General features: G+C 45.0%; 1 protein-coding gene and 1 non-coding gene across 4 annotated transcripts in view; both read right to left on the reverse strand.

Moving 5' to 3' along the window:
• Window positions 1-261: 261 nt before the first annotated feature.
• MTHFS (methenyltetrahydrofolate synthetase) overlaps window positions 262-24,192 on the reverse strand; it is a 324,398-nt gene continuing 300,467 nt past the window's right edge. Inside the window, exon 6 of one of the 3 annotated variants that reach the window (XM_028496394.2) lies at window positions 262-396. In XM_028496394.2, coding sequence (XP_028352195.1) covers window positions 278-396 — 119 coding nt within the window. In that variant the 3' untranslated portion in view covers window positions 262-277. The remainder of the gene's footprint in view (window positions 397-24,192) is intronic. The other 2 variants (XM_028496397.2, XR_008618542.1) reach the window with 2 other exon arrangements.
• TRNAE-CUC (transfer RNA glutamic acid (anticodon CUC)) lies at window positions 21,923-21,994 on the reverse strand. The gene has a single exon. It is a non-coding gene; the product is annotated as a tRNA-Glu (tRNA).

Genomic DNA, 24,192 nt, shown 5'->3' on the forward strand with positions numbered 1-24,192 from the left:
CCTTCTGGAGATTATAAATAATGGGTGAATGTCCACCTTCAAAGTAGCATAGATGGTTTCTGGGGGGTGGGGAATAGAGATGGAGATTCTCTCCCGTTGCGGAGCACAGGCTCCGGACGCGCAGGCTCAGCGGCCATGGCTCACGGGCCCAGCCGCTCCGCGGCATGTGGGATCCTTCCAGACCGGGGCGCGAACCCGGTTCCCCTGCATCGGCAGGCGGACGCGCAACCACTGTGCCACCAGGGAAGCCCAGAAACAATTCTTAGAAAAACACAATTCACCCAAACTGAACCAAAAGAAATGGAAGACTTACAGAAAGAAAATTCCAAGCCTGGGTCCAAAGAATGCCAACTCGCCAACTCGTTTCATGAGGCCAGTAAAACTGTGATAGAAAACCTGGAAGGACATTAAAGAAAAATCAAATATAAGCCAAACTCTTTATGAATATAGATGCAAAAATCCTAAATAAAATATAGCAGTTCAAATCCAGTGATATATGAAATTTTTTTAATTTTAGCAATGTACGGTTGCTTTAACATTCAAAAATTAATTATTATAATTCACCACCTTAATGGAGAAAGAGGAGAGAGGTCATATGATCATTTCAAATATGCACAGAAAAAGTATTTGGTGAAATTCAGTATCTGTTTATGTTAGAAATATTTAGAAAGCTAGGAATAGAAGAGGATATCCTTAATCTGATAAAAGGTATCTACAAAAAGCCTGCTGCAGTCATTACACTTATGGAGGTCTCCCCTGAGGCTGATAATGCACCAGAGTTTCTTGCTACCCTCAGGTTACTCAACACTTCACAGGATATTCTAAATCGTCACTAAAATAAGAAGATAAAGATAAAGGAATTAGAAATGAAGGAAAAAAAAATTATGTTTAGTCATAGATGGCCTGATCACATAAGAAAAATCCAGAGAATACGGACATTTTCCTCGAATTGGTAAGTGCACTTAGCATACAAGCTCCCTGTTGTCTGTACCCCAGACCCAGGCTTCCAGAGCAGTTTCTTTCTGGAACCTTGCCAGTCATCAGGGTGAGGAGAAAGAGATGATGAACCATGCTCTGACTCTGAAATCTTTTGCCCGATGTAACCCGCATTACCTGTGTCACATGTCGTTGGCCAAAGCATGTGACACAGCCACTCTACAGGGTAGGGCATGTCATCCTCCTGCAAGGAAGGGCATGGCAAAGGGGAAGTGATGCTACAACCTGTCCTAAGAGTAAGGGGCAAAGGTGTGGAGGACAGAGAAAGAAGCAGGGAGAGATACAGGTGTGATGGCAGGTGACAAGACACCAGGATTACAGGAGAAAAGTAGCCAGTGAAAAGTTCCTGGGGCAGAGTTGCCAAAAGAACAGGTAGGTCTCATCCTCATCTTTATACAGTAAGTCCCCTACATACGAAGGAGTTCCGTTCCGAGAGCACAATCATAAGTCCACTTTGTTCGTAAGTCCAGCAAACTAGGCCTAAGTACCCAACTATCACAATTGGCTATATCATACTGTACTGTAATAGGTTTATAATACTTTTCACACAAATGATACCTAAAAAACAAACACACAAAAAGTAAAGAAAACATTTTTAATCTTACAGTACAGTACCTTGAAAAGTATGGTAGTACCAGCTGTTTTACACTTGTTTCCGGACATCCTAAGCTTGAAATAAAGATACTGTACTACTGTGCTCTATACAGTACTGGACAGTAAAATACACAAAACCACGACCACTTGTAGAGGATGCACGCACGTGATAATGTACACCAGACACATGAGCTAACTACGTGATTGGACATGCAAAAGCAAGTTCGCATCCTTGAAAGTTCACAACTTGAAGGATCTTATGTAGGGGGCTTACTGTACTTGTTTGCTTTGGTATAACATGAACTCCTATTTCACGAACATCTGATCAAGTCCATCACATACATAAACGCTTTGTGTGTTTTTGCAGGATATCAGGGACAGGAGATGAATTTCATATTTGAGTGTGCAGAGCAGGGAAGGGACCAGCCATGGGAGGTAAGAAGCCCACAAGGACAAAAGTTCAGCAAAAGCAGGAAACTAGAGCCGTATGTGACTGAGAATTTACGCCCCTGGGAATTTTCAGAAATCTGAAGACGGGCACTGGAATTCCCATGGATATGGAATTAGAAGCTTAAACTAATTTTCTCTAAATCTCAGCCTTCTTGGCTAAGATCCAGGTTATATCTATGACAAGCATGCATTTCTTAAATTAGAAACTAATTAACAAATATTATGGTTGTTTTGAAAACTCCAACCATATCCGTCAGTGATGAGATAGCTGAAGTGAGGTGGGTGGGTGGAGGCAACAGTGTTCTCCTGGGTTCTTCTTAGTGTTGGCACAAAGTTACTCAGGGAGATCATTAAATAATTTTAAGCCTGTGTATTGCAAATGGTGTGTAACTAGGTTTTCTTCTTAGCTAATAAAGGCAATAGAATTAATAAATATTACCCAAGACTTTAAAATAATTTCAAATCTCAGAGACATGAAATAATGTTTCTGAGGTTAAATCTAAACAACTCTTTAAGAAAAACAACAACAACAGGGATCTAGATAAATATTCAACCCAGAGTCAACCTTGCTGTTTGTGTCACCCCTAAACAGGGGCTTAGGTCATTTCCATGAAGTCAACCTTCACTACAGCAGCAAGAATTGTATGCCAGTCTACACTGAAATGGGAGCCTTTAAAATGTGTTTGGACATAAAAGCCAATGCAAATGAGAATGCACAAATCTACACAAAATCTTTGCCATCTAGAGGTTATATTTGCTTTAGCTATGAGAAATCAAGCCAACCAATCTCAAAATGAAACTCAAGGAAATTTGGGCTTCCCTGGTGGCACAGTGGTTAAGAATCCACCTGCCAATGAAGGGGATGTGGGCGCCAGCCCTGATCTGGGAAGATCCCACATGCTGCGGAGCAACTAAGCCCATGCACCACAACTACTGAGCCTGCGCTCTAGAGCCCGCGAGCCACAAATACTGAGCCCGTGTGCCACAACTACCGAAGCCTGCGTACCTACAGCCCATGCCTCACAACAGAGAAGCCACAGCAATAAGAAGCTCATGCATTGCAATGAAGAGTAGCCCCTGCTCGCCGCAACTAGAGAAAGACCGCGTGCAGCAACGAAGACCCAACGCAGCCAAAAATAAAATAAATTTTTAAAAATACATAAATTAATTTAAAAAACATAAAACAAAAACTAAAAAAAAAAACCTTAAGGAAATTAAATTTTGCACATGGCCAAACATGTGCTGTGTGCCAGCACATTTGACGTTGCGTTTCTGTGTGCACCCTTCTGTCTACGTATAGACAGAGCCTTGGAGCAAGTAAACACCAGGTCTTCATCTATCAGCATTCAGTCCACGTGTTGGTTTGGGTTTCCTCAAAGACAGACTTTACGTTGAGGGTGTGAGTGCAGATAGTTTATTTAGGAGGTGATTCCAGGATGCAGTAATAGGAGGGAGAAAGTGAGATAGGGGAGAAAAAGTAGCCCGTAAACAGTGTGTTAGCGTGCAAAAACCCTACTGGGATAAGGAGAAAACTGGATATTAATCCTAACCCAGAACCATAGAGCCAATGTAAAAGACTTGTGTCAGAGTATTGCCAGAAGGGGCAAGGGAGCTGGGGTATACCCCAGTTGCCTTCAGTCATTCGTTAAGGGCTCCTTGAGGCAAGGCACTTATTCTCCAGTACTTCCAGCTTGTCCCAGGCTCTGCCATCTACAAAAGCCCTCAGGCAGAGGGGTGCAGAGACCGGCAAATGGAAATCAGCCCTACTAGACCATAACGCCCAGAGCTGAAGAGACACAGGTGGGGCTCTGACAGCCACCTCTTCTTCCATTACCTCTCCTGTCTTCCAAACCATCCCTGTTTGTCTGTTCCTTTATGTTCTAGCATTTCTTGCTGACTTTTATGCAGATTTTGATGAGGGATAGGGGGTCTCCTGTCCTCTGCTCTCTGCACTACCCTGTTTTAAGAACTGACATCAAATGTTTACCCACCAGTAGGGTCTGAAGCAGATGCAACAGAATGACCAGGACAAAGGCTTAAAGTGATCAAAGTGTTTTCCATCCTGATCCACAACGAAGAAGAAGCCTCTGAAATTAGCCCCATGGTAGGACAAGTGTCAGCCAGCCGGCTGCTTCCTTCTGCCAGCGTAGGCTCCACCCTTATTCTGAGACACTCGCTCCCTCCCGGAGAAGAGCCCCCATATGCTCTCTCGAAAAGCCTCACCAGGGACCTTCAGCTGTAAATAAAGCCTTGGCTGAACCAAGCCCCACTCAGGATAGCAAGTATCTAAGCAGATCTGCATGGCACTGTCTTCCCAGCAGGGAAACGCTGCCGCGGTGCCCATCACACCCTTCCTTAATTATCTCAGCATAGCACAGAAGCTAGAAAGCCCCAATCATTAACTTTTATGGAGGATGTTTTCCAAGAGGCTGCCCATATCCCACCCTACTCTTCAGAACTGGCAAGTGATATATACCCAGAGCTTGCAAAGAGTTTGAAAAGTTGAAGGTGGCCACGATCCATCTAACAAAGTTATTCTCAGCCAATGGTGTTTTGTTGTTGTTGTTGGTTTTTCTTCTGGGCCGCTCCGTGCTGCATGTGGGATCTTGATTCCCCAACCAGGGATCGAACCCGTGCCCTCTGCAGTGGAAGCACAGAGTCTTAACCACTGGACCACCAGGGAAGTCCTCAACCAGGAGTGTTTTTGCTCTCCCCTTCCACCAGGAGACACTTGCAACGTCTGGAGAAATGTATGAGAGTGTGCAGGTGCTAGCTGGCATCTAGTGGGTAGAAGCCATGAAAGCTGCTGAGTATTCTACAAGGGCAGGACACTCTCCCACAATAAAGAATTATCTTGTCTAAAATACCAGTGGTGTCGAGGTTGAGAAACCCTGCTCTAAGGAGATAATTCTGCTGGACCCTTAGACACCCCCTTGCAATCGTATTTCATCACTTCAACCCCGACTCTGCCCCTCGCAGACTTCCTGTTTTGCTAATTAAGCTCTAAACAAGACCTCCTTCCACTCTCCAACCCTGTTATGGTCTCAGAATTCTCTGCTCAACTCAGCAGCTAGTCCCTTTCATCATTCTAGTCTCAGAATTTCTCTCTCAATGTCCCCTCCCCAAATCTCTTACATGTCAAGGTTCCTCTTCCAGCATCCATCTACTTTTCTTCATTCTAAGCCCAGAATGTCCCCATCTCTGCTGTGAGCCCATCATACCCCAAACAAGCCTTTCTTGGTTCTTGGATCCCGATGAAGAGGATCTTCTAGGATGCCCTCCCAGCTCTGAAACGGCAGCTCTGGAGCTGACCTTTCCCAGGGAGCAGACATCCGAGTGTCTGGCTAAGAAGATTCTAGGATTCGGGTTCTCTGGTCCCTGCCTCTGACAGCTGGAGCCCTCATTTCTGGTGCCCGTGCTACCCGGTAATGGTGAGACGGAGGCCTCTCTGTGTGCTGGCTGCGATAGCAGACAGGCTCCCTGCTGTAGTAGCCAGCCCTCCCTCAAGCAGGGTCATCTTTGGGCCTGGGGTTAGGATGAACAACCTGAAAGCCTGGGCACTGAAGGTCCAGGGATGGTTGGCTTGGGACTGTCCTGGTTTTAAAAATGAAAGTCCTGCAACCCAGGAATGCCCTCAGGATGGTTTTCGCCCCGTACCTGGGTGAGCTCAGTGGGAGCGGCAGGAGGGCAGAGCAGAGCTGCGGCCTCACTCTTCACTCGGGTCCATTTGGGACAGGGCGGTTCTCCCTGACGCTTCTTGGGTTTAGGTCTGGAAGTCTGTCTCAGAAGCTCCGACTTGACTGTTTCACGCCATGTAGTTAGGTTCAACAGACGTCCTCGGAGCATTGCAACATACTTCCTACCCCTTGTCACGGGGACAGAAGACACGAGACCACGGCTCCACCTCCGGAGGACCTCTGGGTCTAGTGATGTGTGGAAAGGCAGAGAACGTGCAGAGTGGCAAGAGCTATGACAGAGGCCAGGGTTGGGAAGGAAATGGAGAAGGCAGTCAGGGAAGGCTTCCTGAAGGTGTCAGCGCCACAGAGTGCAGGCCGAAAGGACAGAGAAGCTTTGCCAGGCAGCAAGGGAGGATTAAGGAAATATTTTCCAGTTGAATGAAATAACAAGAAAATAAATACATTGAGAAGCCTTGGCAATGCTTATAGACTTAGATGGAGTGGAGAGAAATGCAGTTCTCTTTGATCATGGAATGAAAGTATATCTGTATACTTATAAGGTAGGCTTACCATTTTTGAAGATGTATCTCCACCTATTGCCCCGTTTTTCATTTTCATAACCCCCACTTGAGGGTAGAGACAGAGACTGTTATTCCAGTTTACACTGGGGGAAGTTGGTCCCACAGAGATAAGCAGTTTGTGCAACTCACATGTCTAGTTAAGGTCTCCAAGGTTTGACCTTGAGGGAGGCTGCTGAGTACAGTGTGGACCACCTGGGCTTTGGAACTAGACAGACTTTGCAAGATCCCAGATTCTTTACTTACTATCTCCGTGACCTTAAGCACATTACCGAGCCACAGTTCTCCCTTGTAGGAAATGGGGAAAATAACATCTCCTGTGCAAGGGCTGTTGTGAGGATGAGATGAGGAAACCGATTTCAAGGATCTAGTAAGAGCTTGGACCAAGTAGGCCATTAAGAAGTGGTTTCTAACAGACGTAGAGAACAAACGTATGGATACCAAGGGGGGAAAGTCGGGGGAGATGAATTGGGATATTGGGATTGACATATATACACTACTATGTAGAAAATACATAACTAATGAGAACCTACTGTATAGCACAGGGAACTCTACTCAGTGCTCTGTGGTGACCTAAATGGGAAGGAAATCTAAAAATGAATGGATATATGTATATGTAGAGTTGATTCACTTTGCTGTACAGCAGAAACTAACACAACGTTGTAAAGCAACTACAATAAAAAAAACCCAGAGAAACCAAAAAAAAAAAAAAAAAAAGGAGAAATGGTCTCTACAAGAGTTTGGGCTCTTAATTATGAATACCAAAGGATAAGTTTGCTGTTAAACTGAAGAAGTTTCCACTGTTTAGATCTTTCTTTTGTGGGTTTGCTTGCTTGTACTTCTATAACTCGATTCTCTGTGTGCTCAAATTAATTAAACAACCTTTCTTCAAGGATGAGAAAGCCGATGTGCTTTTGAGGGGCTGCTAATTACACTTGATATCTCCTTTAATAATATGAGATTAAAAAGAGCTGCAAGTGAGATCCTTAAGTGCACAAGACAACCATGGTGATGACACGTGGATCTAGATTGAATCCGTAAACTTGTGCATTTGGATTCTTTTCTTCGTGTAGTGCTTGTATATATATTGAAACCAAGGAGCAGAAGATGTTATCACTGATGAGCCACTTCAAATGGCGACGCAGTCTAACCTCCACGCGTTTATGACAAGCAGCTGAGGAGACTGGATTCATGCACCTCCCTTATCCCTGACCCAAAGCCACCCATAGGATTCACCTTCCCGCCTGACTGCCTGGTGATGGCCTTGGTCATTGTTGCTGGCTTCAACTTCAGCCTTATTTGTTCCTTTAAAAAAAAAAAAAAAAAAAAGCATTCTTCTTCCCCTTTATCTACATAGAAGGAACAGCTACCATTTCCTTGGAGATGCCCCTTCTCTACCAACGTTGAGGGGTGAGGACTCTGACGGGACATTGACCCCATGTCTGCCCCCAGCTGCTCCAAGTCTCTCTACTTCATCTAGGAAATAGCAACACAGATGAGAAAGAGCGCAGGCTGGTTAGACAGGCCTGAGCTCACATCTTGACTCCGCCACCAATACTGTGACAAGGACCGTGTTTACAACTTCCACGGAATCTCCTTTGTCTCTAAAATGCAGGTGGGGAAAGCTACTTGTAGAATTGCTATGAAGATTAAATGTGGCCAAGTCTGTAAAGCACCTAGAACAGGGCCCACACAAGGTAAATGTTAAATAAATGAGGTTTTCCCCTTCCACGTGATCACTGCCTCAAAATCCAGCCGCTGCATTCATTATTTTGAGTCTCGCAAAGTCTATTACAAAGACCTGAAAGCAGATGAAACCCCAAGTGATTTTAGCCAGTACCGCTGCTATAGTCATTATTCCAGAATAAGACTCCAAGAGCTCACTCCAATAGATAACCTACACATCAGAGTCTACCATGAGCCTTCTGTGTGCCAGGCACTGAAGTCCTGTCTGTGACCAGGACATACATACTCTCTACCTTCTGGAGATTATAAATAATGGGTGAATGTCCACCTTCAAAGTAGCATAGATGGTTTCTGGGGGGTGGGGAATAGAGATGGAGATTGTTACCCACAAGGAAGGTGGCTATCATTTTCCCAAAACTCAGCAGGGCAGGCAAAAGGGACCATGAGCAAGAAGAACCTCCACCAGGGAAAGGTGCGTATTTCCAGTCAGGGCTACAGTAAAGCCCAGGGGCTACCTGGGAGGACCAGTAAGAAGTATCTCCTAAGGAGAAAAAAGCAATAAGGGGCAAACCCAGTCCAGGGAAAGTCAACGCCTTTGATCTGGCTCCGCCGTTGCTACAACAAGGCTCTAAGAATCCTAACATCTAGGATGCCTTAGTAAACGATGCTTAGATGAAAAGTCACATGGTGCGGGGGAAGGGTTTATCTAGTAGCCATTTGACCAGAAGCCTAAAACTGCCTAAGAAAGCAGAGATTGATCAGTAGCTAGAGTCAGGCAATCCTAGTTCCAGAGCTCCAGCTGGGAGGCATTTCTGCACCATGGGGTTTTGTGCAATTCTCAGAGAAAGAGAGGCCGTGCCACGCTGACCTGTGGCTGAGGAGAAAAATCCTTGGGGTCTGAGTCACAGGTCAGGATCCAGATGCAGCAGGAGGCTGGATGACCTCTGTACACTGCAGCCAGTTCAACAAGCCCAAAGTGGAGCTCAAGAGGCCCCGAGCAGGCATGACATCACAGTGGTTCACGGGGGGCCAAACAGGATGTGGATGTCCTTGGACAGAGTCCTCGGTCACAGCGGCAGGTGCTGACAGCACGGACAGCAACCCCTAACCAGAAAACATACAGCAGCCACTACTATATCTGCTTTGCATATGCCAAGGGAAATTATTTATATTAAACTTGGATACACATTGAAAATTGTTTTGATTCTGTTTTGTTAAGTCACTTGTTTACACAAAGTCCCAAAGGTCTCTTTGAATTAGAAATTTTAGGTCTTATTGAACTAGAACGACCCCAAAACTAGCTACACCCAACTCATCATCCTGGGGCAGTGGTTCTCAACTGGTGGTAATTTTGCCTGCCTCCTTCCCCACGGTCCAGGGGTCATTTGGAAATGTCTGGGACGTTTTTAATTATTGTGATCGGGGCGGAGTTATTGGTATCTGGTGGACCCAGGGGTGGTGCTAAAAATCCTACAATGTTCAGTACAGTTCCCACAACAAAAAATTATCCGGCTCGAAATGTCCATATTACTAAAGATGGGAAGCCCTCTTTAGGGCAGCCCTGCCCCTAATATTCGTAGGGTCCAGAACAAGTATGCAGACACAGGGCCTTGGCTTGTGCCTGCCCCACCCTTCCCCTCTGCCCCAGCTCCCTCCTGCACTGGGAGAGGCCTTGCACACACTTATGCAGACAACCTTGTCTGCACATGGAACTCTGTCCACACCCCCATAAACCTAGAGGAGCACGGATCATGGGGACAGCTGCAGGGAAAAGCAATACAGACTCTGGTTGCAGACTTGGGGACCATCGGGGCAGGGAATTCTGAGGCCCTGAATACTTGGACAGTGATATGGCAGGGGCGGGGGGGGGTGTCACAATTTCATTGCCCCTTAGAGCAAGGTACAGCCAGAGGAGAGCTAGGGCAAGGCCCTGTAAAGCCTGGGCCCCGGGCCTGGGGCCCTTCAGCCAGAGTCTATGGGCAATGCCGCTGCAGGCTCTACGCAGGTGTGAACCATGACTCCAGGTCATGTGACACCAGCAGAGCCGGGAGCTTAGGGATGGTTAGGAACTAAACATGACCCTCTGAAGACCTTGGCTATCTATTTGGCCCCGGCCCCCTCTGTCAGCTCTTTGGACCCCAGAAGGTGGGGGAAACCCCAGTTTCAGAAGAAAGGCTCATCAGAGAGCAAAGGCCTGAGAGCCTGAGAAAGAAGGAGATCCCAGGGTGAGGACAGCAGAAGGAGAAGAAGCAGCATGAAAACAGCCATGAAATTCCAACCGTCTGCCAGTCCTCCTTGATTCCCCTGACTCTGAGATAGAAACATTTCAGCTCCTTTCCCTCATTTGACTTCACCTAACTTTATGCCTTGGAAAATGACCCGGTTAAAATGATGTGCCCAGACGTAGAAATTGGAGAGTGGAATGAATGACCCGCTGCTCCCAGACGTGTGATGTTCGATGTCTACCTGCCCTGGCATCCTTACCTCCCAAATGTCCTTCCCATCATTCCCCTTGCTCCACCCCTCCCCCACCTCCATCACTGTCTCAGTTCAGGTGCTCATTATTTCTCCCATGAACCATGGCAACTGCCCTAATTGGTCCCCTGATAACAGTCTCCACCAGTGCATCCTCCACATAGGCTGCTGGAAAACCCTTCCTATAACACATCTCCAGACACGCCACCCCAAGTTCAGAACCCTTCCGCGGCTCCCCCCGCCCACGGAGTACTGCCCACATGCCTTAGCGTGTCACTGTCCCCTGACTCGATGGTTTCTGCTCCAACTTCAAGGTTCCTGTTTTCATGTCTGGACCCACCAACCGGGGTAGATTTCCAGGTTTATCTCCCAGAACTCAAAGCCCTGTTACATCTGTAACTTCTCCAATAGTGCCTCTCAGACCTGATGCTTTCGGGGCCCTGAACTTTTTCTACATTTCCAGTGTAAGTCCAGGGGAACGGCTAACAGAGGCATCATCACCGCATCCCAGAGGCGCTTCAGAAATACCATCAGGGACGAAAGCCAAAGAGGTTTGTAATAGACACAGAGATGCACTGCCCAGCTCTCCCTTCCAGGAAGGACCTACCCAACCACAAGGCCAGGAGTCAGCAAACAGCTGTGGTTGTCAGCTCCTCCAGGGCCACCTCTGCTGCAGAGCCCTGCCTTGCCGAGATCCCCTTCCCTGTGCAGCTCTCACCTGGTGTCTGAGGTGGGAGTATAAAGGCCTGGTCATCTGGGTCCAAAATAATGCAACTCTAATGACCACTGCTTGCTCCAGAGAGCCCTCTAAGAGCAGCAAAGTTTTGTTAAGCCTACATTGCATTTTCACCTCTCCTTTTGCCCAATTTGACTGGAGCCTCCAGCAGAGGAATCGGTTCTATAGGAAGACCCAGAAAACACACTATTTACCAAACCCAGAAGGAATGTGCCCCCACTGCACTAAGTCCAGCAGGGTTCTCCTCTGTAGGCCAGGGCTGGCAGCAAAAGAGGCTGTTACAGAACTTGGCTTATGCAGGGCATGGGGGCTTAACCACCAAAAGCCAAGAAGTTGCAATTATTGTAATGACCAGCGAGGATAGAGTGGTAGCTATGGGACCATGACCCATAATAGACTATGGAATCTCTAGAGGCCAAATGTATGGGCAATAAACAAAGGTACTGGCCAGCTTATAGCAGCAGAAGAATTCAAGGCTACATGACCAGTAGGTTGACGGAAGTTGCCCCAATGTACAATGCTACAACTTTTGCCTGGTTTCTGTACCTGAGTCAAATTTCAGACTGAGAACTCATGGACTGAACAGGTGGCTGGATCCCCAAGAAGGATCCCGCAACATTCTGGCAAGTATGCACATCAAATAATCTTCCTGTCCTTTCACAAAGGAACCTACAACTATGTACTAAGGTAGCTGTATACCAAGGAGAGGAGAATGCCCAGATATTTCAAGGACTGTTAGTCACAGTTGACATTGATCCCTAGAGACCAAAAACTTCATCATGGCCCTGCTGATAGGGAAATATGGGGGCCAGGTAATAAATAGATCCCTTCCCAACGTCCAGGTTATGGAGGGTCTGCTACATCCACAGACTCATACAGTGATCATTTTCCTGGTCCCCAAGTGCATAATTGGGATTGTAACACTCAGCAGTTCATTGGGTCCTTGGCCTGTGGGGTACTAGCTGTCTAGAGGAAAAGCCAAATGGAAACCTCTGAAATTACCCCATCCTGACAAGAGAATAAGTCAGAAATCATATTGCATCCCTGGGAAGGAGGCAGAGGTAAGTACTACCCTCAGGTAGGAGCAGCGGTGTTGTCACCTGCATGTCTCCAGGTATTCTTAAGTATGGCCCCTCTGCAGAAAGCCCATATATCCTGGAGGATGGCTAGAGACAACTGCAAGCCCAACCAAGTGACAACCCTGATCACAGCTGTAGTTTCTTTGTTAGGACAGATTAATATGGCTTCAGGTACGTGGCATGTGGTCACTGATTTGGCAAATATGTTCTTTCCTATCCCATTCAGAAAATAGGAACGGAAATAGTTTGTATTCACATGGAATGGACAACAATATACATCTACGATTTTGCCCCAGATACATGTTAACTCTCTTACCCTCCGTCATGATGTAATCAGAGGACATCTGGACCATCTGGACATCCTATATAGGATCACATTGATCCATTACATCGATGGCATTATGTCAATCAGGAGAGATGAGTAAGAGGTGGCCAGTCACATTTGCACTCCAGAGGGTTGGAGATAAACAATATGAAGACTCGGGGCCTGCCACCTCCCTAAAATTTTAAGCCCCTGTGGTCAGGGATATGCTGGAACATTTCTTCCCAAGTAAAAGACAAATTATTGTAGCTTGTCCCTCCCACCACAAAGACAGAAGCACAACACCTGGTGGGCTTCTTCAGGTTCTGTTCTGCAAAGGACGCATGGAGGTGGACCTGCGAACAAGAGATCCTCTGGCCGTATGTACCTTGTCATCCTGAAACTGCCAGCCTGAGAGACCATTGGAACAGCCTGTGAAACCACAGCAGAAGTGCCAGCCCAGAGGCAATATTTTGCAAGGACAGGATGCCATCCCACAGGATGGCATATTTGCACAAATCAATGATCTTTAAATGGAGCCGTGTCCCCAAGAGGAAGAATACGAGAACCCAGGATCCATGAGGTGGAAGTGATAAGCGACCCCACTTACCATGAATTCCTAATGATCCTGGGTAGGCTCAATACTTCCCATCCCCACTACCATGGGCTCGGCAGGCTTAGGGGTCCTGCTCCCCAGAGGGCACACACGTCTTCTCTAGGGGCCACAGCAGGGGTCCCATTGAATTCTATGGTGTGTCTGCTGCCTGGGCACTTTGGGTTTCTTGTGCTGAGGGACCTTGTGTTGAGGAAGAAGAGAAGTCACCATCTGGGCAGGGTTAGATGACCCTGATCACCAGGACAGGAGCAGGTTGGTGTCACACAGTGGAGCATGGAGGAATGTCTGGGTCCTAAGTGATCTGCTGGGGTCCCTCCTGAGATTCCCCTACCCAGCTGTGATTCTAAATGGACAAGTACACAACCTCAGCCTGAGGAGGGCATGGTGATGAGGCATTCAAACCTTTTGGGGATGAGAGTCTGGTTCCACCACCAGGAAAGCCACCAAGGCCAGCGGATAGTAGAGAAGGGAGACAACGCCCATCCACTGTGTCCCAGAGACCAACAGCAGTGGCAGGGCTAAATCTTACCCCACAGATTCCCTTCTCGTGGGTTTCTAAGGAAGAGAGGCCACCAGAACCTGGATGAGCTGTCCCCGAATGGGTGTGGTGGAAGAACGAGGAGTAAACTGGTAAAAAGAAGATGGGCTACGCATACCCCCACCAAGGAAGGATCTGCTGCCACCATGCGGAGGGGGGTCAGCAAGCAGCCCGCACCATCAGCACCTTCAGGGCTTTCCTCCCTGGTGGAAAGGCTCCTTGTCCGTCCAGAGCAGCCCACATCAGGTGACAACAGGGCACAGGGAAGGTAAGCGGGCCTGGCCATTTCCACCAGGCAACGGGAAGCAACTCTGAGGGACATCCTCAGGCCACAGCCCCCGCCGGCTTGGTCTGGGCTTTGTTGGACCTGTACTGCAGTCAACTTCCTTACCCAACCCGATCCTGTTAATCCTGAATAAACAGCCTGCACCCCAAACTCTGTATCTGAGTCTGCTTCTGCAAAACCCAGCTTGTGACCAGCTTTAGAGTGTAGACTGTGTGGGGAGATTGAACCCTGGGGGCTGAATGGCTGTGCCGTGACAGGCTGGGGAGCACATTAGTTAGAGACCCTTGGCCTCTCCACGCTCCCCCCAAAATCAATAGATGTTGAGGCTGAGAAATGGTGATGGGTGAACGCAAATAAGTTTGTTTTCTGGAGGGAGGGAGGGAGGTGGAGCCCATGAGGGCATTAAGCAGGGGCTACACTGCCAGCAGGGCATGATGTCACTTCTTTAAAGTTCTGGAAATGATCGGTAGTAGTTGGGGTGACTAAGGAGTGGATGGCTGGAGAAGAGGTGAGGTGCCCATGAACTTCCTGGGGCTGGAGGGACAGAGAGGGCAGGAGCATAAGAGCATCCTTATCCTCCTGTTGTTGGCTTTCTCATTGCATCTGTGCTGTCTGGCTCATGGGCTGGTGTGAAAAAAGCACGCCTCTGCCCACTTTGACACTAACTCCCACCCCTCACCTTTGAAACAGAAACATTTGTAAGGAAAAAAAAAAAAGGTTGTCTATTCCAGCTTTGGAGGGTGAGCCAATCAATTCAATGCACCAAGAAATCAACTAATTTCACTCTTTTTAGTTTGTTTTTCAAAAGCTGTTTCTTGGCTACAATTGAGAAGCTGTATCAGAGCTTCCCTTGTCTTTTAGAAAAATTGCCATAACTCGGGACTTCCCTGGTGATCCAGTGGTTAGGCCTCCACACTTTCATTGCCAAGGGCGCTGGTAATCCCTGATCAGGTAACTAAGATCCTGCCAGCAGTGCGGCCAAAAAAAAAAAAAATTGCCATAACTTTCTGGAAATAATTCATGTAAAATTGACTCTATCATTTATACATAAGTTTTCATATGTTTCTGAAAATGCCAGAATGACATTAACAATATTCAAAATAATAGTAGCTTACTTCTGTAAACTACAGTGTACCAAATATTTACATGCTTTCTTCATATTCATAACTCTTTTACAGAATTGGAGAACATTATCCTCCTTTAAAAATCTAGAAGCTCACAGGTTTTCAGTGACTTTCTCAAGATCCCAAAGCTAAGAATGACAGAACACAGCTAATTTCACTGTGGCCAGGTCAGGAGACAAGAAATGGAAGTGTCACAATCCCAGTCACTAGCCAGGCTACCTAAGGGTCTGTTTGTAAGATTTGTTTCATTTCTGATTTTGTCCCAGAAGAGAAGAGTTATCCACACAGCACAGTAATCTGGGGAGAGAACCCAGAATAACGGAACATTTTAGTTGCAAGCACACTGACTTTTCGTACCTGTTGATTAGCTAAACCTATAACTAAAGGAGGCATCGTCGAGGTGGGCACGTGTCAGAGGGTGCGAAGTACATTCTCACGTGTGCACTCTTCAGCAAAAGGAAATAGCACTTGGCATCTCAACCCACCACTACCTTTTAGCAGCTAAAAAGAAGTTGGCCTGTCGTCCTGCAATTTCCTGGCAGCGGAGCTGGCCGGGCTCCAGCTTGGCGTGTCCCTCATGTGCACAAAGGGGAGAGGGTAAGGACTGTGGTTCGCTGAGCAGCTCCCGTGTGCCAGCTGCTTGGCACCTTACAGCGTGCTTTATACACATTTTTTAAAGTATTTGCAATAACCCTGCCTCCGAAGTCCTACGGTTCCTAAATGATAGAAGCTGAACCTCAGAGAAGGAGGCAACTACAGGTCACTGTCGCCCATCCCGCCTCCTTGAACTCACCTTGAACTCCACTGCCTGGCAAACATTTCTAAGGCAGAGTTCTGTTCTTCAGAGCACTCATTGCAGAACTCCATAAACATCAATAAACACCGCCAATTTTCCTTGGCTTCAACCTGGCGTTGGACTAGTATTCGGGGCATTAGTGCTGATGTCCTGTAAACCTTTATTCTGTGCTTCCTTCAAATTTCTCATGCTCTTCCTCTTGCCAGGATGAGTTTTCTCCTTATCTTTGCTCAGCTGAACACTTCTCTTCCCTCAGTTCTAAGGCTACTCCATCCCGAAAGCCATCCTCACCCACCCCAGTAGGATTCATCTATCCTATGAACTCATTCCTCCTTCATGTCTTGGGCCCAGGGGTCCTTCCTGGGTGAACCCTCCCCCACCCCCCAGTGCTCCCAGGCAAACTCAGATGCTCCTTCCTCTGGGCTCTTACACACCTCAACTCATAGCTCTGCTGTGGCGTACCATGCATCCCTCCAGAAACAAATGGACATAAACTGCGCCATCCTGCAAAAGGGAGCTCCTGGCTGTTTTTCCTTTTTCCACCAGGCACCACAATCCAACTTCTAGGTGTATGTCCAGGAGAGGCATCCATCTACAACATCACTGAGAAAGACTTTCCAAATCACAACTTGAAGAAGAAGAAAACCAAATGTGTGTCCATTCTACAGAATGGAAAGAGACATGGTACAGATACTTAAACAGAGGGGCATTGCTGCTAAAGATGGCCTGTTAGAGAGCATGAACTGTCCCATCAGGTTGCCATGCTCATGGTTTACAATTAAAGACTCAAGACTCAGTCTGACTTACAGCCTGGTGGGAGCTCAGGTCCAGCTTGGACAGGGAACTCTCTGGGCTGGACTGTGATTTTCTTTTTTTATTTAGTTAATTAATTAATTTATTTATTTTTGGCTGAATTGTGTCTTCATTGCTGCATGTGGGCTTTCTCTAGCTGTGGCGAGCGGGGGCTACTCTTCGTTGCAGTGCGTGGGCTTCTCACTGCGGTGGCTTCTCTTGCTGTGGAGCATGGGCTCTAGGCACGCAGGCTTCAGTAGTTGTGACATGCGGGCTCAGTAGTTGTGGCGCACGGGCTTAGTTGCTCCGTGGCATGTGGGATCTTCCCGGACCAGGGCTCAAACCCGTGTCCCCTGCATTGGTAGGCAGATTCTTAACCACTGCGCCACCAAGGAAGTCCTCGGCTATGATCTTCTTATGTGCTCTGCAGTGTTCTGCTCCCATGCCATCTTGTCTGCACTAGGACTTCTGATTCTTGCCTTAAAACTCTTATATTTTATTCCTAGTCTGTATGCATGTTTTGCTCCAAATGCAAACTGAATTCTAGGCCTTTCTTTTGAAAGCCCTGTGATAGTATGTGCTCTCTATAACTGGACTAATATTTGCAGCTGTGTTCCTCTGTTTTAATACCTGGCTGGACCGATGAGAGAATTTATAGCCCTTAGAAGGAAAAATCTCTTCTTACTTCTGGTCAGTTCTAAAAAATTGATCCCCTAGTTGCTCAGCCCCAGGCCTGCCTGAGAACACGTTAACCAGTCTTCTGGCCAGTATGGTCAGAACATGAAGGTTTAATCATTTCATGCCCATGGCTTCTGGGTTACCATAGCAAGCACCTTGTATTTCAATCATCTGTTCACATCTCTCTCCCTTTGAGATTGTACACTCTTAAGAACACCAGTGTGGTGTTCCATTTTTCCATTCCCAGCACCAGCACAGAGCCCAACACAGAATAGACACTCGGAGTTTGAGTGAATGAGGAAAGCCATTTGTGTCCAAGAGACTCTCGCACAGAGGTGAACCATTTATTCATCTTTGCATCTCACTGCCTAATGCTGCACCTGCCAAGGATACAAACTCAAACGCCTACTGGACTGGGAAGATGGTCAAAATGAATGAAGACCATTGAGAGTGGTGGCATGCACAGAGCAGGAGGCCGCCTGCCCATCAAAAGAGGAGAACGGCCCGCAGCTCTTGTTGATTGCTGGCCCCTAAGAACACAGGCCCACTGTGACTAAAGCATCTGATTTTTCAAGAGACTAGAGAAAGTGTGATTCTCACATGAAATTTCCCTGTGCAAATCCCATCTACTGGTCTGCTCCGTGCCTCTAGCAGATGATCCACAATTGGCCAATGGCTAAGAGACGAGGAGCTCACGTGCTAAGCCATTCCAGTTTAAACTGTGACTTGGTCCCGGGACCCGCCCCCGCCCCCCAGCTGCCTGCATTTTCACAGGGTTCGCCCTAGCTTCAGAAGCACAGACTCCGCGGGGCTCTCATACCGCGTCCTCTCTCTCCAAGTCTATGAATGGTTCCAAATCACTGCTCTAACCCAGATTCTGACACCTGGGCTTCTGGTCCCTTAAGACCAGGTAGGTGCAGTTTTATAACCTAGCAAGCTGTATTTCAAAGCTGGTTCCAGAAGTTAAGTGTATCTTTGCATTAGGGCATGCATCTTCTCTATCCATTTGTGGAGCCTTCATTCCAACAGATGGTCTCTTGCTCTCTATCAACCAAAAGCCTTGTTTGTGTGTTAGGTGAGACCAATGGGAAGATGAGAGTGTGGACTCACTGTTGGCAAGTTGATGCCTCAAAGACCCCCTTGTGCTCTGAGATTACACAATTATCTCTCTTATTAAAGCCCAGAGCACACCTTTTCATCTCAAGGAATTAGAAGCCATTGATGTGTATCAGCAATTTAAATTGTTTTGTCAATGTGCATTAAGTTGCACTTATCTGCATTAAATTCATTAACCATTGTACCACCTAATTATCCCATGTTTGCAGAGATTTGAGAATTCATGGTCTTTCCCTTCCTAAGCAAAATCATTTTTTACGGGCCGCGCCTCTGTCTCCGTGCCTTGCCAATGCTTCAAGGTGGCAGGCATGCCGAGTCAGGCAGGATGGCCTTGGAAGCTCAGGAACTGACTCAGCCTGGACGGGGGATGGGGGGGAAACAATGAAAGAAAGGCAGCCTGGGGTCCAGAGACACCAGAGGTGGCTGCATCATCCCTGCTCTTGCCTTCAGATCTGGCCCAGCCTCCTCCTTCCCTGCACTCATGACACTTTTAATCCTGGCTGCCGCCCCAGCAGCTCCATGTGCTGTGGGGCCTCAGCCTGCCGTCTATGTTCCGTAACTATCTGAGGGTGGGCTGAGTCCTCCTACAATTTCCAGTCCCCCATTGCTCCTTCTCAACAGCCGCTGTGATCTTCCTGTAACAAGGGGAGCTGTGCCCAGCAATGGCACAGACTCACTGAACGAGTGAACCTCAGAAATGTCAGAGAAGACCCGGTCCAACGTCTTCCTCTTCCACGTGTGGAGACGGACGCCCAGAAGGTTTGGGTTTCTCACCCAGCCGGGAAGAAGGAGAGCCATGTCTCAAGTCCAGGCCGTAGGACTCCAGGTTTGGTGCTTGTTCTCGATTTTCTAGATGCAGTATTTGGAGATTTAACTCTCAGCAATTGAGACTGGGGCATATCCCCGAAGTAAACTGGGAAGGGAGAAGAAGTCTCTTTACACTCATTCACGCCTTCATTCCTTTATTCAACAGATATCTGTGAGTTCCTGCACCGTGCCAGGAAACCGAGTTCATAGGGACTTCCCTGGCGGTCCAGTGGTTAAGACTCTGTGCTGCCAATGCCAGGGGGTAAGGGTTCGATCCCTGGCTGGGGAGCTAAGATTCTGCATGCTGCATGGCGCAGCAAAAACAAACAAACAAACAAAAACAGAGTTCATGCTCCCGTGGAGTTTACAGATGACTTAAAATGATGACAGAGATGACAGAGATGACTTAAAATGATTACATAAATAAATATGCAATTGATCACTTGTGAAATGAAGGAAGAGAGAAAGGGAGGAGGAGAAAAAGAGAGAATGCTTAATTAAGAAATACTTTATTGCTAAAAAATGCTGTCATCTGAGCCTTCAGCGAGTCATAATCCTTTTGCTGGTGGAGGGTCTTGCCTCCATGTTGATGGCTGTTGACTGATCAGAGTTGTGGCTGCTGAAGGCTGGGGTGGCCGTGGGCATTTCTTAAAACAAGGCAATAAAGTGTGCCCATCGATTGGCTCTTCCTTTTGCTTGAACACTTAGAGGCCCTGTACAGTTTTAATTGGCCTAATTTCAATATTGTTGTGTCTCAGGGAATAGAGAGGTCCCAGGAGAGGATGGCTGGTCAGTGGAGCAGTCATAACACACACAACATTGTCAATTAAGTTCACCACCTTATGTGGATGAGGTTTGTGGTGCCCCAAAACAACTACAATAGTGACATCGAAGATCACTGATCACAGATTCTCATAAAAAAATATAATAACAAGGAAAAAGTTTGAAATATTGTGAGAATTACCCAAACGTGACACGAAGTGAGCAAACGCTGTTGGAAAAATGATGCTGATAAACTTGTCCGACAAACCAGCAGTTCGTAAAAAATGCAATTTCTGCGAAGCCCAATAAAGAGAAGTGCAATAAAACGAGGTATGCCTGTAGATGGAAAACATGTGATTTGGAAACAGATTTTGGTTTAAATTCTAGTTTCGCCAATTTCAGGTTTGTTGATGCAAGCCGTTTCACCTCTTTGAGACTCAATTTCCTTATTCACAAAATGGGAACAATACTGCACAGAGTTGTTGGTAGTGATTAAACATTTTGTACCATTCTTGGCATAGAGTAAGTGTTGATATTAGTTTTCTAGGGCTGCCATAACAAAATATCACAGACCGAATGGCTTAAACAACAGAACTTTATTTCCTCACAATTCTGGAGGCTGGGAATCCAAGATCAAGGTGCCAGCAGGGTTGGTTTCTGGTGACAGCCTCTCTTTTGGACCTGTAGCTGGCCACTTTCTCACTCTGTGCTCACATGGTCTTTGTCTCTGTGTGTACACAGTCCTAATATCTTTTCCTCTTCTCATAAGGACACAAGTCCTATCGGATGAGAGTCCCACCCTTATGGCTAATTTAACCTTAATTACCTCCTTAAAGGTCTTATCTCCAAATACAGTTGCACTGGGGATTTGAGCTTCTACATATGAATTTTTAGGGGACATAATTCAGTCCATAACAGTGCTCAATAAAAGTTCCATCATATCTTTCTTCACTTTTTCTCCTAATTGTAAAAGCAATGAAAAAAATAAAATGGAGGGATACTTTTACAATCTGTTAAGCATCAGGGTGTTAACCAAGAATGTGCCGGGGTGCCCAGTTATTTCTTTATGAAGTCAACAGCATTTCGTGTCAGAACTGAAGACCTAAAAGTAGACCTTCACAGGGACCCACTTTGCAGTGAACACACTCAAAAACAGAGAGGAAAAGGGGTATTTGGACATGGAAAAATACTTGGGAAATCCTATATGCCCAGCTGCTCATTAAAGAAAAAAATCATTAATAACAGTAAGGATGTCAACAATACAGTAATAATAGAACTGGAGAAAATAGAATTGACTACGAAAAATTAATTTGTTTAATTAGAATAAAATTGTGGTCCACAAATAAGCTACAAATAACTAAAACTGGGGGAAAAAGGTGAGAAAAAATAAAGTAGCATCAAAACCCAGATTTTACCAATGAAGAAAGGGATGAGAAAGGAGGACAAAGGAAAAGAAGTAAAATCTGTAAAATTCATCTTTCATAGGCTATAAAGGGGAGTTAAAAGTTGTGCTTGTTTAGAAAGTTTAGAAATGGTGACTGTAGCTGTAAGAATGTTCATGGAATGTCTCATTGATCGTAAATGATTTTTTAAAAATTAGAGGGTTACTTTTTAAAATTCTTTAAGACAGAAAATGAAATATAAAACAATCGTTTATCAAAACACACATCAAAAATCAAAAGAGAAGACAGAGGACAAGTAGACATAAAGTGGGATGACAGATGATAAACACTGTGTGGTGTTTATAAAAATGAATGTAAGTGGCCTATCAAGCTATTTAAAGATTGTACTTCTTTTCTCTTTTTGGCTGCGCCTCTTGGCCTGTGGGATCTTAGTTCCCCGACCAGGGATTGAACCTGGGCCACGGCAATGAGAGTGCCGAGTCCTAACCACTAGACCACCAGGGAATTCACTAAAGATTGTATTTTTAAAAAAGTTACCGTTAAGTTGTCTATAAGATATGTTTCTGCAGCAGAAAGATTCTAAAAGTTAAAAATAAATTCATGGGCCAGAATATGCCTGTCAAATTCAAACCAAGGAACAGCCAGATTAATTCTGGACAGCACAGTGTTTAAAAGCAAAAGTTTTACATAAGACTTGCAAGCACATACAGCAAAATACTATAAAAATACACAAGAAATGAAACAAAAATATGCTTTTTTGTTTTTTGGGGGAGGGAGAAAGTAATTTACCATTATCAGTCTATTACAGATCCAAGTAGACAAGATATTAAATAAGGACATAGAAAAAATGAAAGACACAATAAATGCAGTACATATAACAGACTTACACTAAGTTTCATAATCCACAAATATGGATTACTTTTTCTTTTGAAGTATACACACCTGGTCTATGAGCAAAAAATGATCGCATACTAAATCATATCTATAAACACAAGAGCAGAAGTTCTATAGATAATACTTTGAGATCACAATGCAATAAGTTAAAAATTCAAATAGATATTAAAAAGAAAAAATACTCAGACATCTAGAAACTAAGAATAACATCTTGCATGTTGCTGAGACAAAGAGAAACTGAAACTGAGAGAGACAGAAAGAGACAGGGAGAGATGGGAGAATAATCGAGAATGAACTTAACACTTTTGTAACAGAAAATCACATCAAGGGAAAAATAAAACAATAACAGAAAAAAAACGGAAAGAAAGAAGCAATGGAATAAGAAGAAAAGAAAAAAAGAGAAAAGCAGTGAAATGTAGGGTTTAAAGGGCTCCAAAGCTGAAGTCAAATGGACCTGGGTTGCTTATTTTCACTCCAACACACACAGCTCTGCAAATTTGGAACATCTGGTTAATTTCTCTGTGATCCATTTTCCCATGTTTCTCATCTGTGAAATATGGGTAACAGTGCCATTTTTATAGGGTTATTGTAAAAATTAAATTCAATAATGTCTGGTAAAGCTTAAAGCACAGTGTCTGGTAAAAAACTGATTGATAAAGGATGAATGAATCTTAAGAGTTTGAAGTGGTAGTTACTGTTTCTGTAAGAATGGTAGTAGTAATAGCAGTGTTACTAAAAGCTACAATTTTTAAAGGCAAACAGAACAATCAAACAAAGCCTCTGGTCAACCTTTTAACAATATAAGAAATACAAAATAGATCATTAAATATGAGAATGAGATTCTAGTAACGAATAGTACAGGAAATATTTTAAGTATATGGCAATATTACATATAGTTGTAGGATAAGAAATTTATCAATTTCAAGGATAGTTATTCTTCACGTGTGTGTGTGTGTATGTGTGTGTATGTGTGTGTGTGTGTGTGTGTGTGTATATGTATGCATGTGACTGTCTGTATGGGTATGAGTATGTATAAAGATGACATAACACACACTCACACACCCCTAAAACAGACAGGGTCAAAGGCAAAAGGAAACACTAATAAGTCATTAAAATTTCTCAAAGGTTCTAATGGATTTATTGATAAGCCTGTCTAAATATTTAGGACATTTACAATCTCCACCCAACACCATAAGTTCTTAAGTACTAAAAAAATTTTTAATTCATCCTATTTGTTTCTAATTTCTACATCTATGTGAGAAAAAGTTTGAAATGGATTAGAAGAAAACATCAGAGAATATTTTTATAGGCTGAGAGTAGGGAATTATTTCTTAAAGGTAAAAAGCACTGATCACAAAGAAAAATATTTTAAAATCTGACTACATCAAAATGACAAATTTTTTATTTGAGGTATAACTGATATACAATATTATGCAAGCTTTAGGTGTACAACATAGTGATTCACAATTTTTAAAGGTTATACTCCACTTATATTTATTATAAAATATTGGCTATATTCCCTGTGTTGTACAATATATCTTGTAGCTTTTTTATTTTATACATAGTAGCTTGTACCTGGGAATGCTTTACCCCTATTTTACCCCTCCCTCTTCCCTCTCCCCACTGGTAACCACAGTTTGTTCTCTATATCTATGAGTCTGCTTCTTTTTTGTTATATTCACTAATTTATTTTATTTTTCAGATATCATACAGTACTTGTCTTTCTCTGACTGACTTAATTCACTTAGCATAAGGCTCTCTAAGTCTATCCATATTGTTGCAAATGGCAAAATTTCATTCTTTTTTAT

This window comes from Physeter macrocephalus, chromosome 11, assembly GCF_002837175.3.
Source record: "Physeter macrocephalus isolate SW-GA chromosome 11, ASM283717v5, whole genome shotgun sequence".
In the NCBI taxonomy this organism is placed as follows: Eukaryota; Metazoa; Chordata; class Mammalia; order Artiodactyla; family Physeteridae; genus Physeter; species Physeter macrocephalus.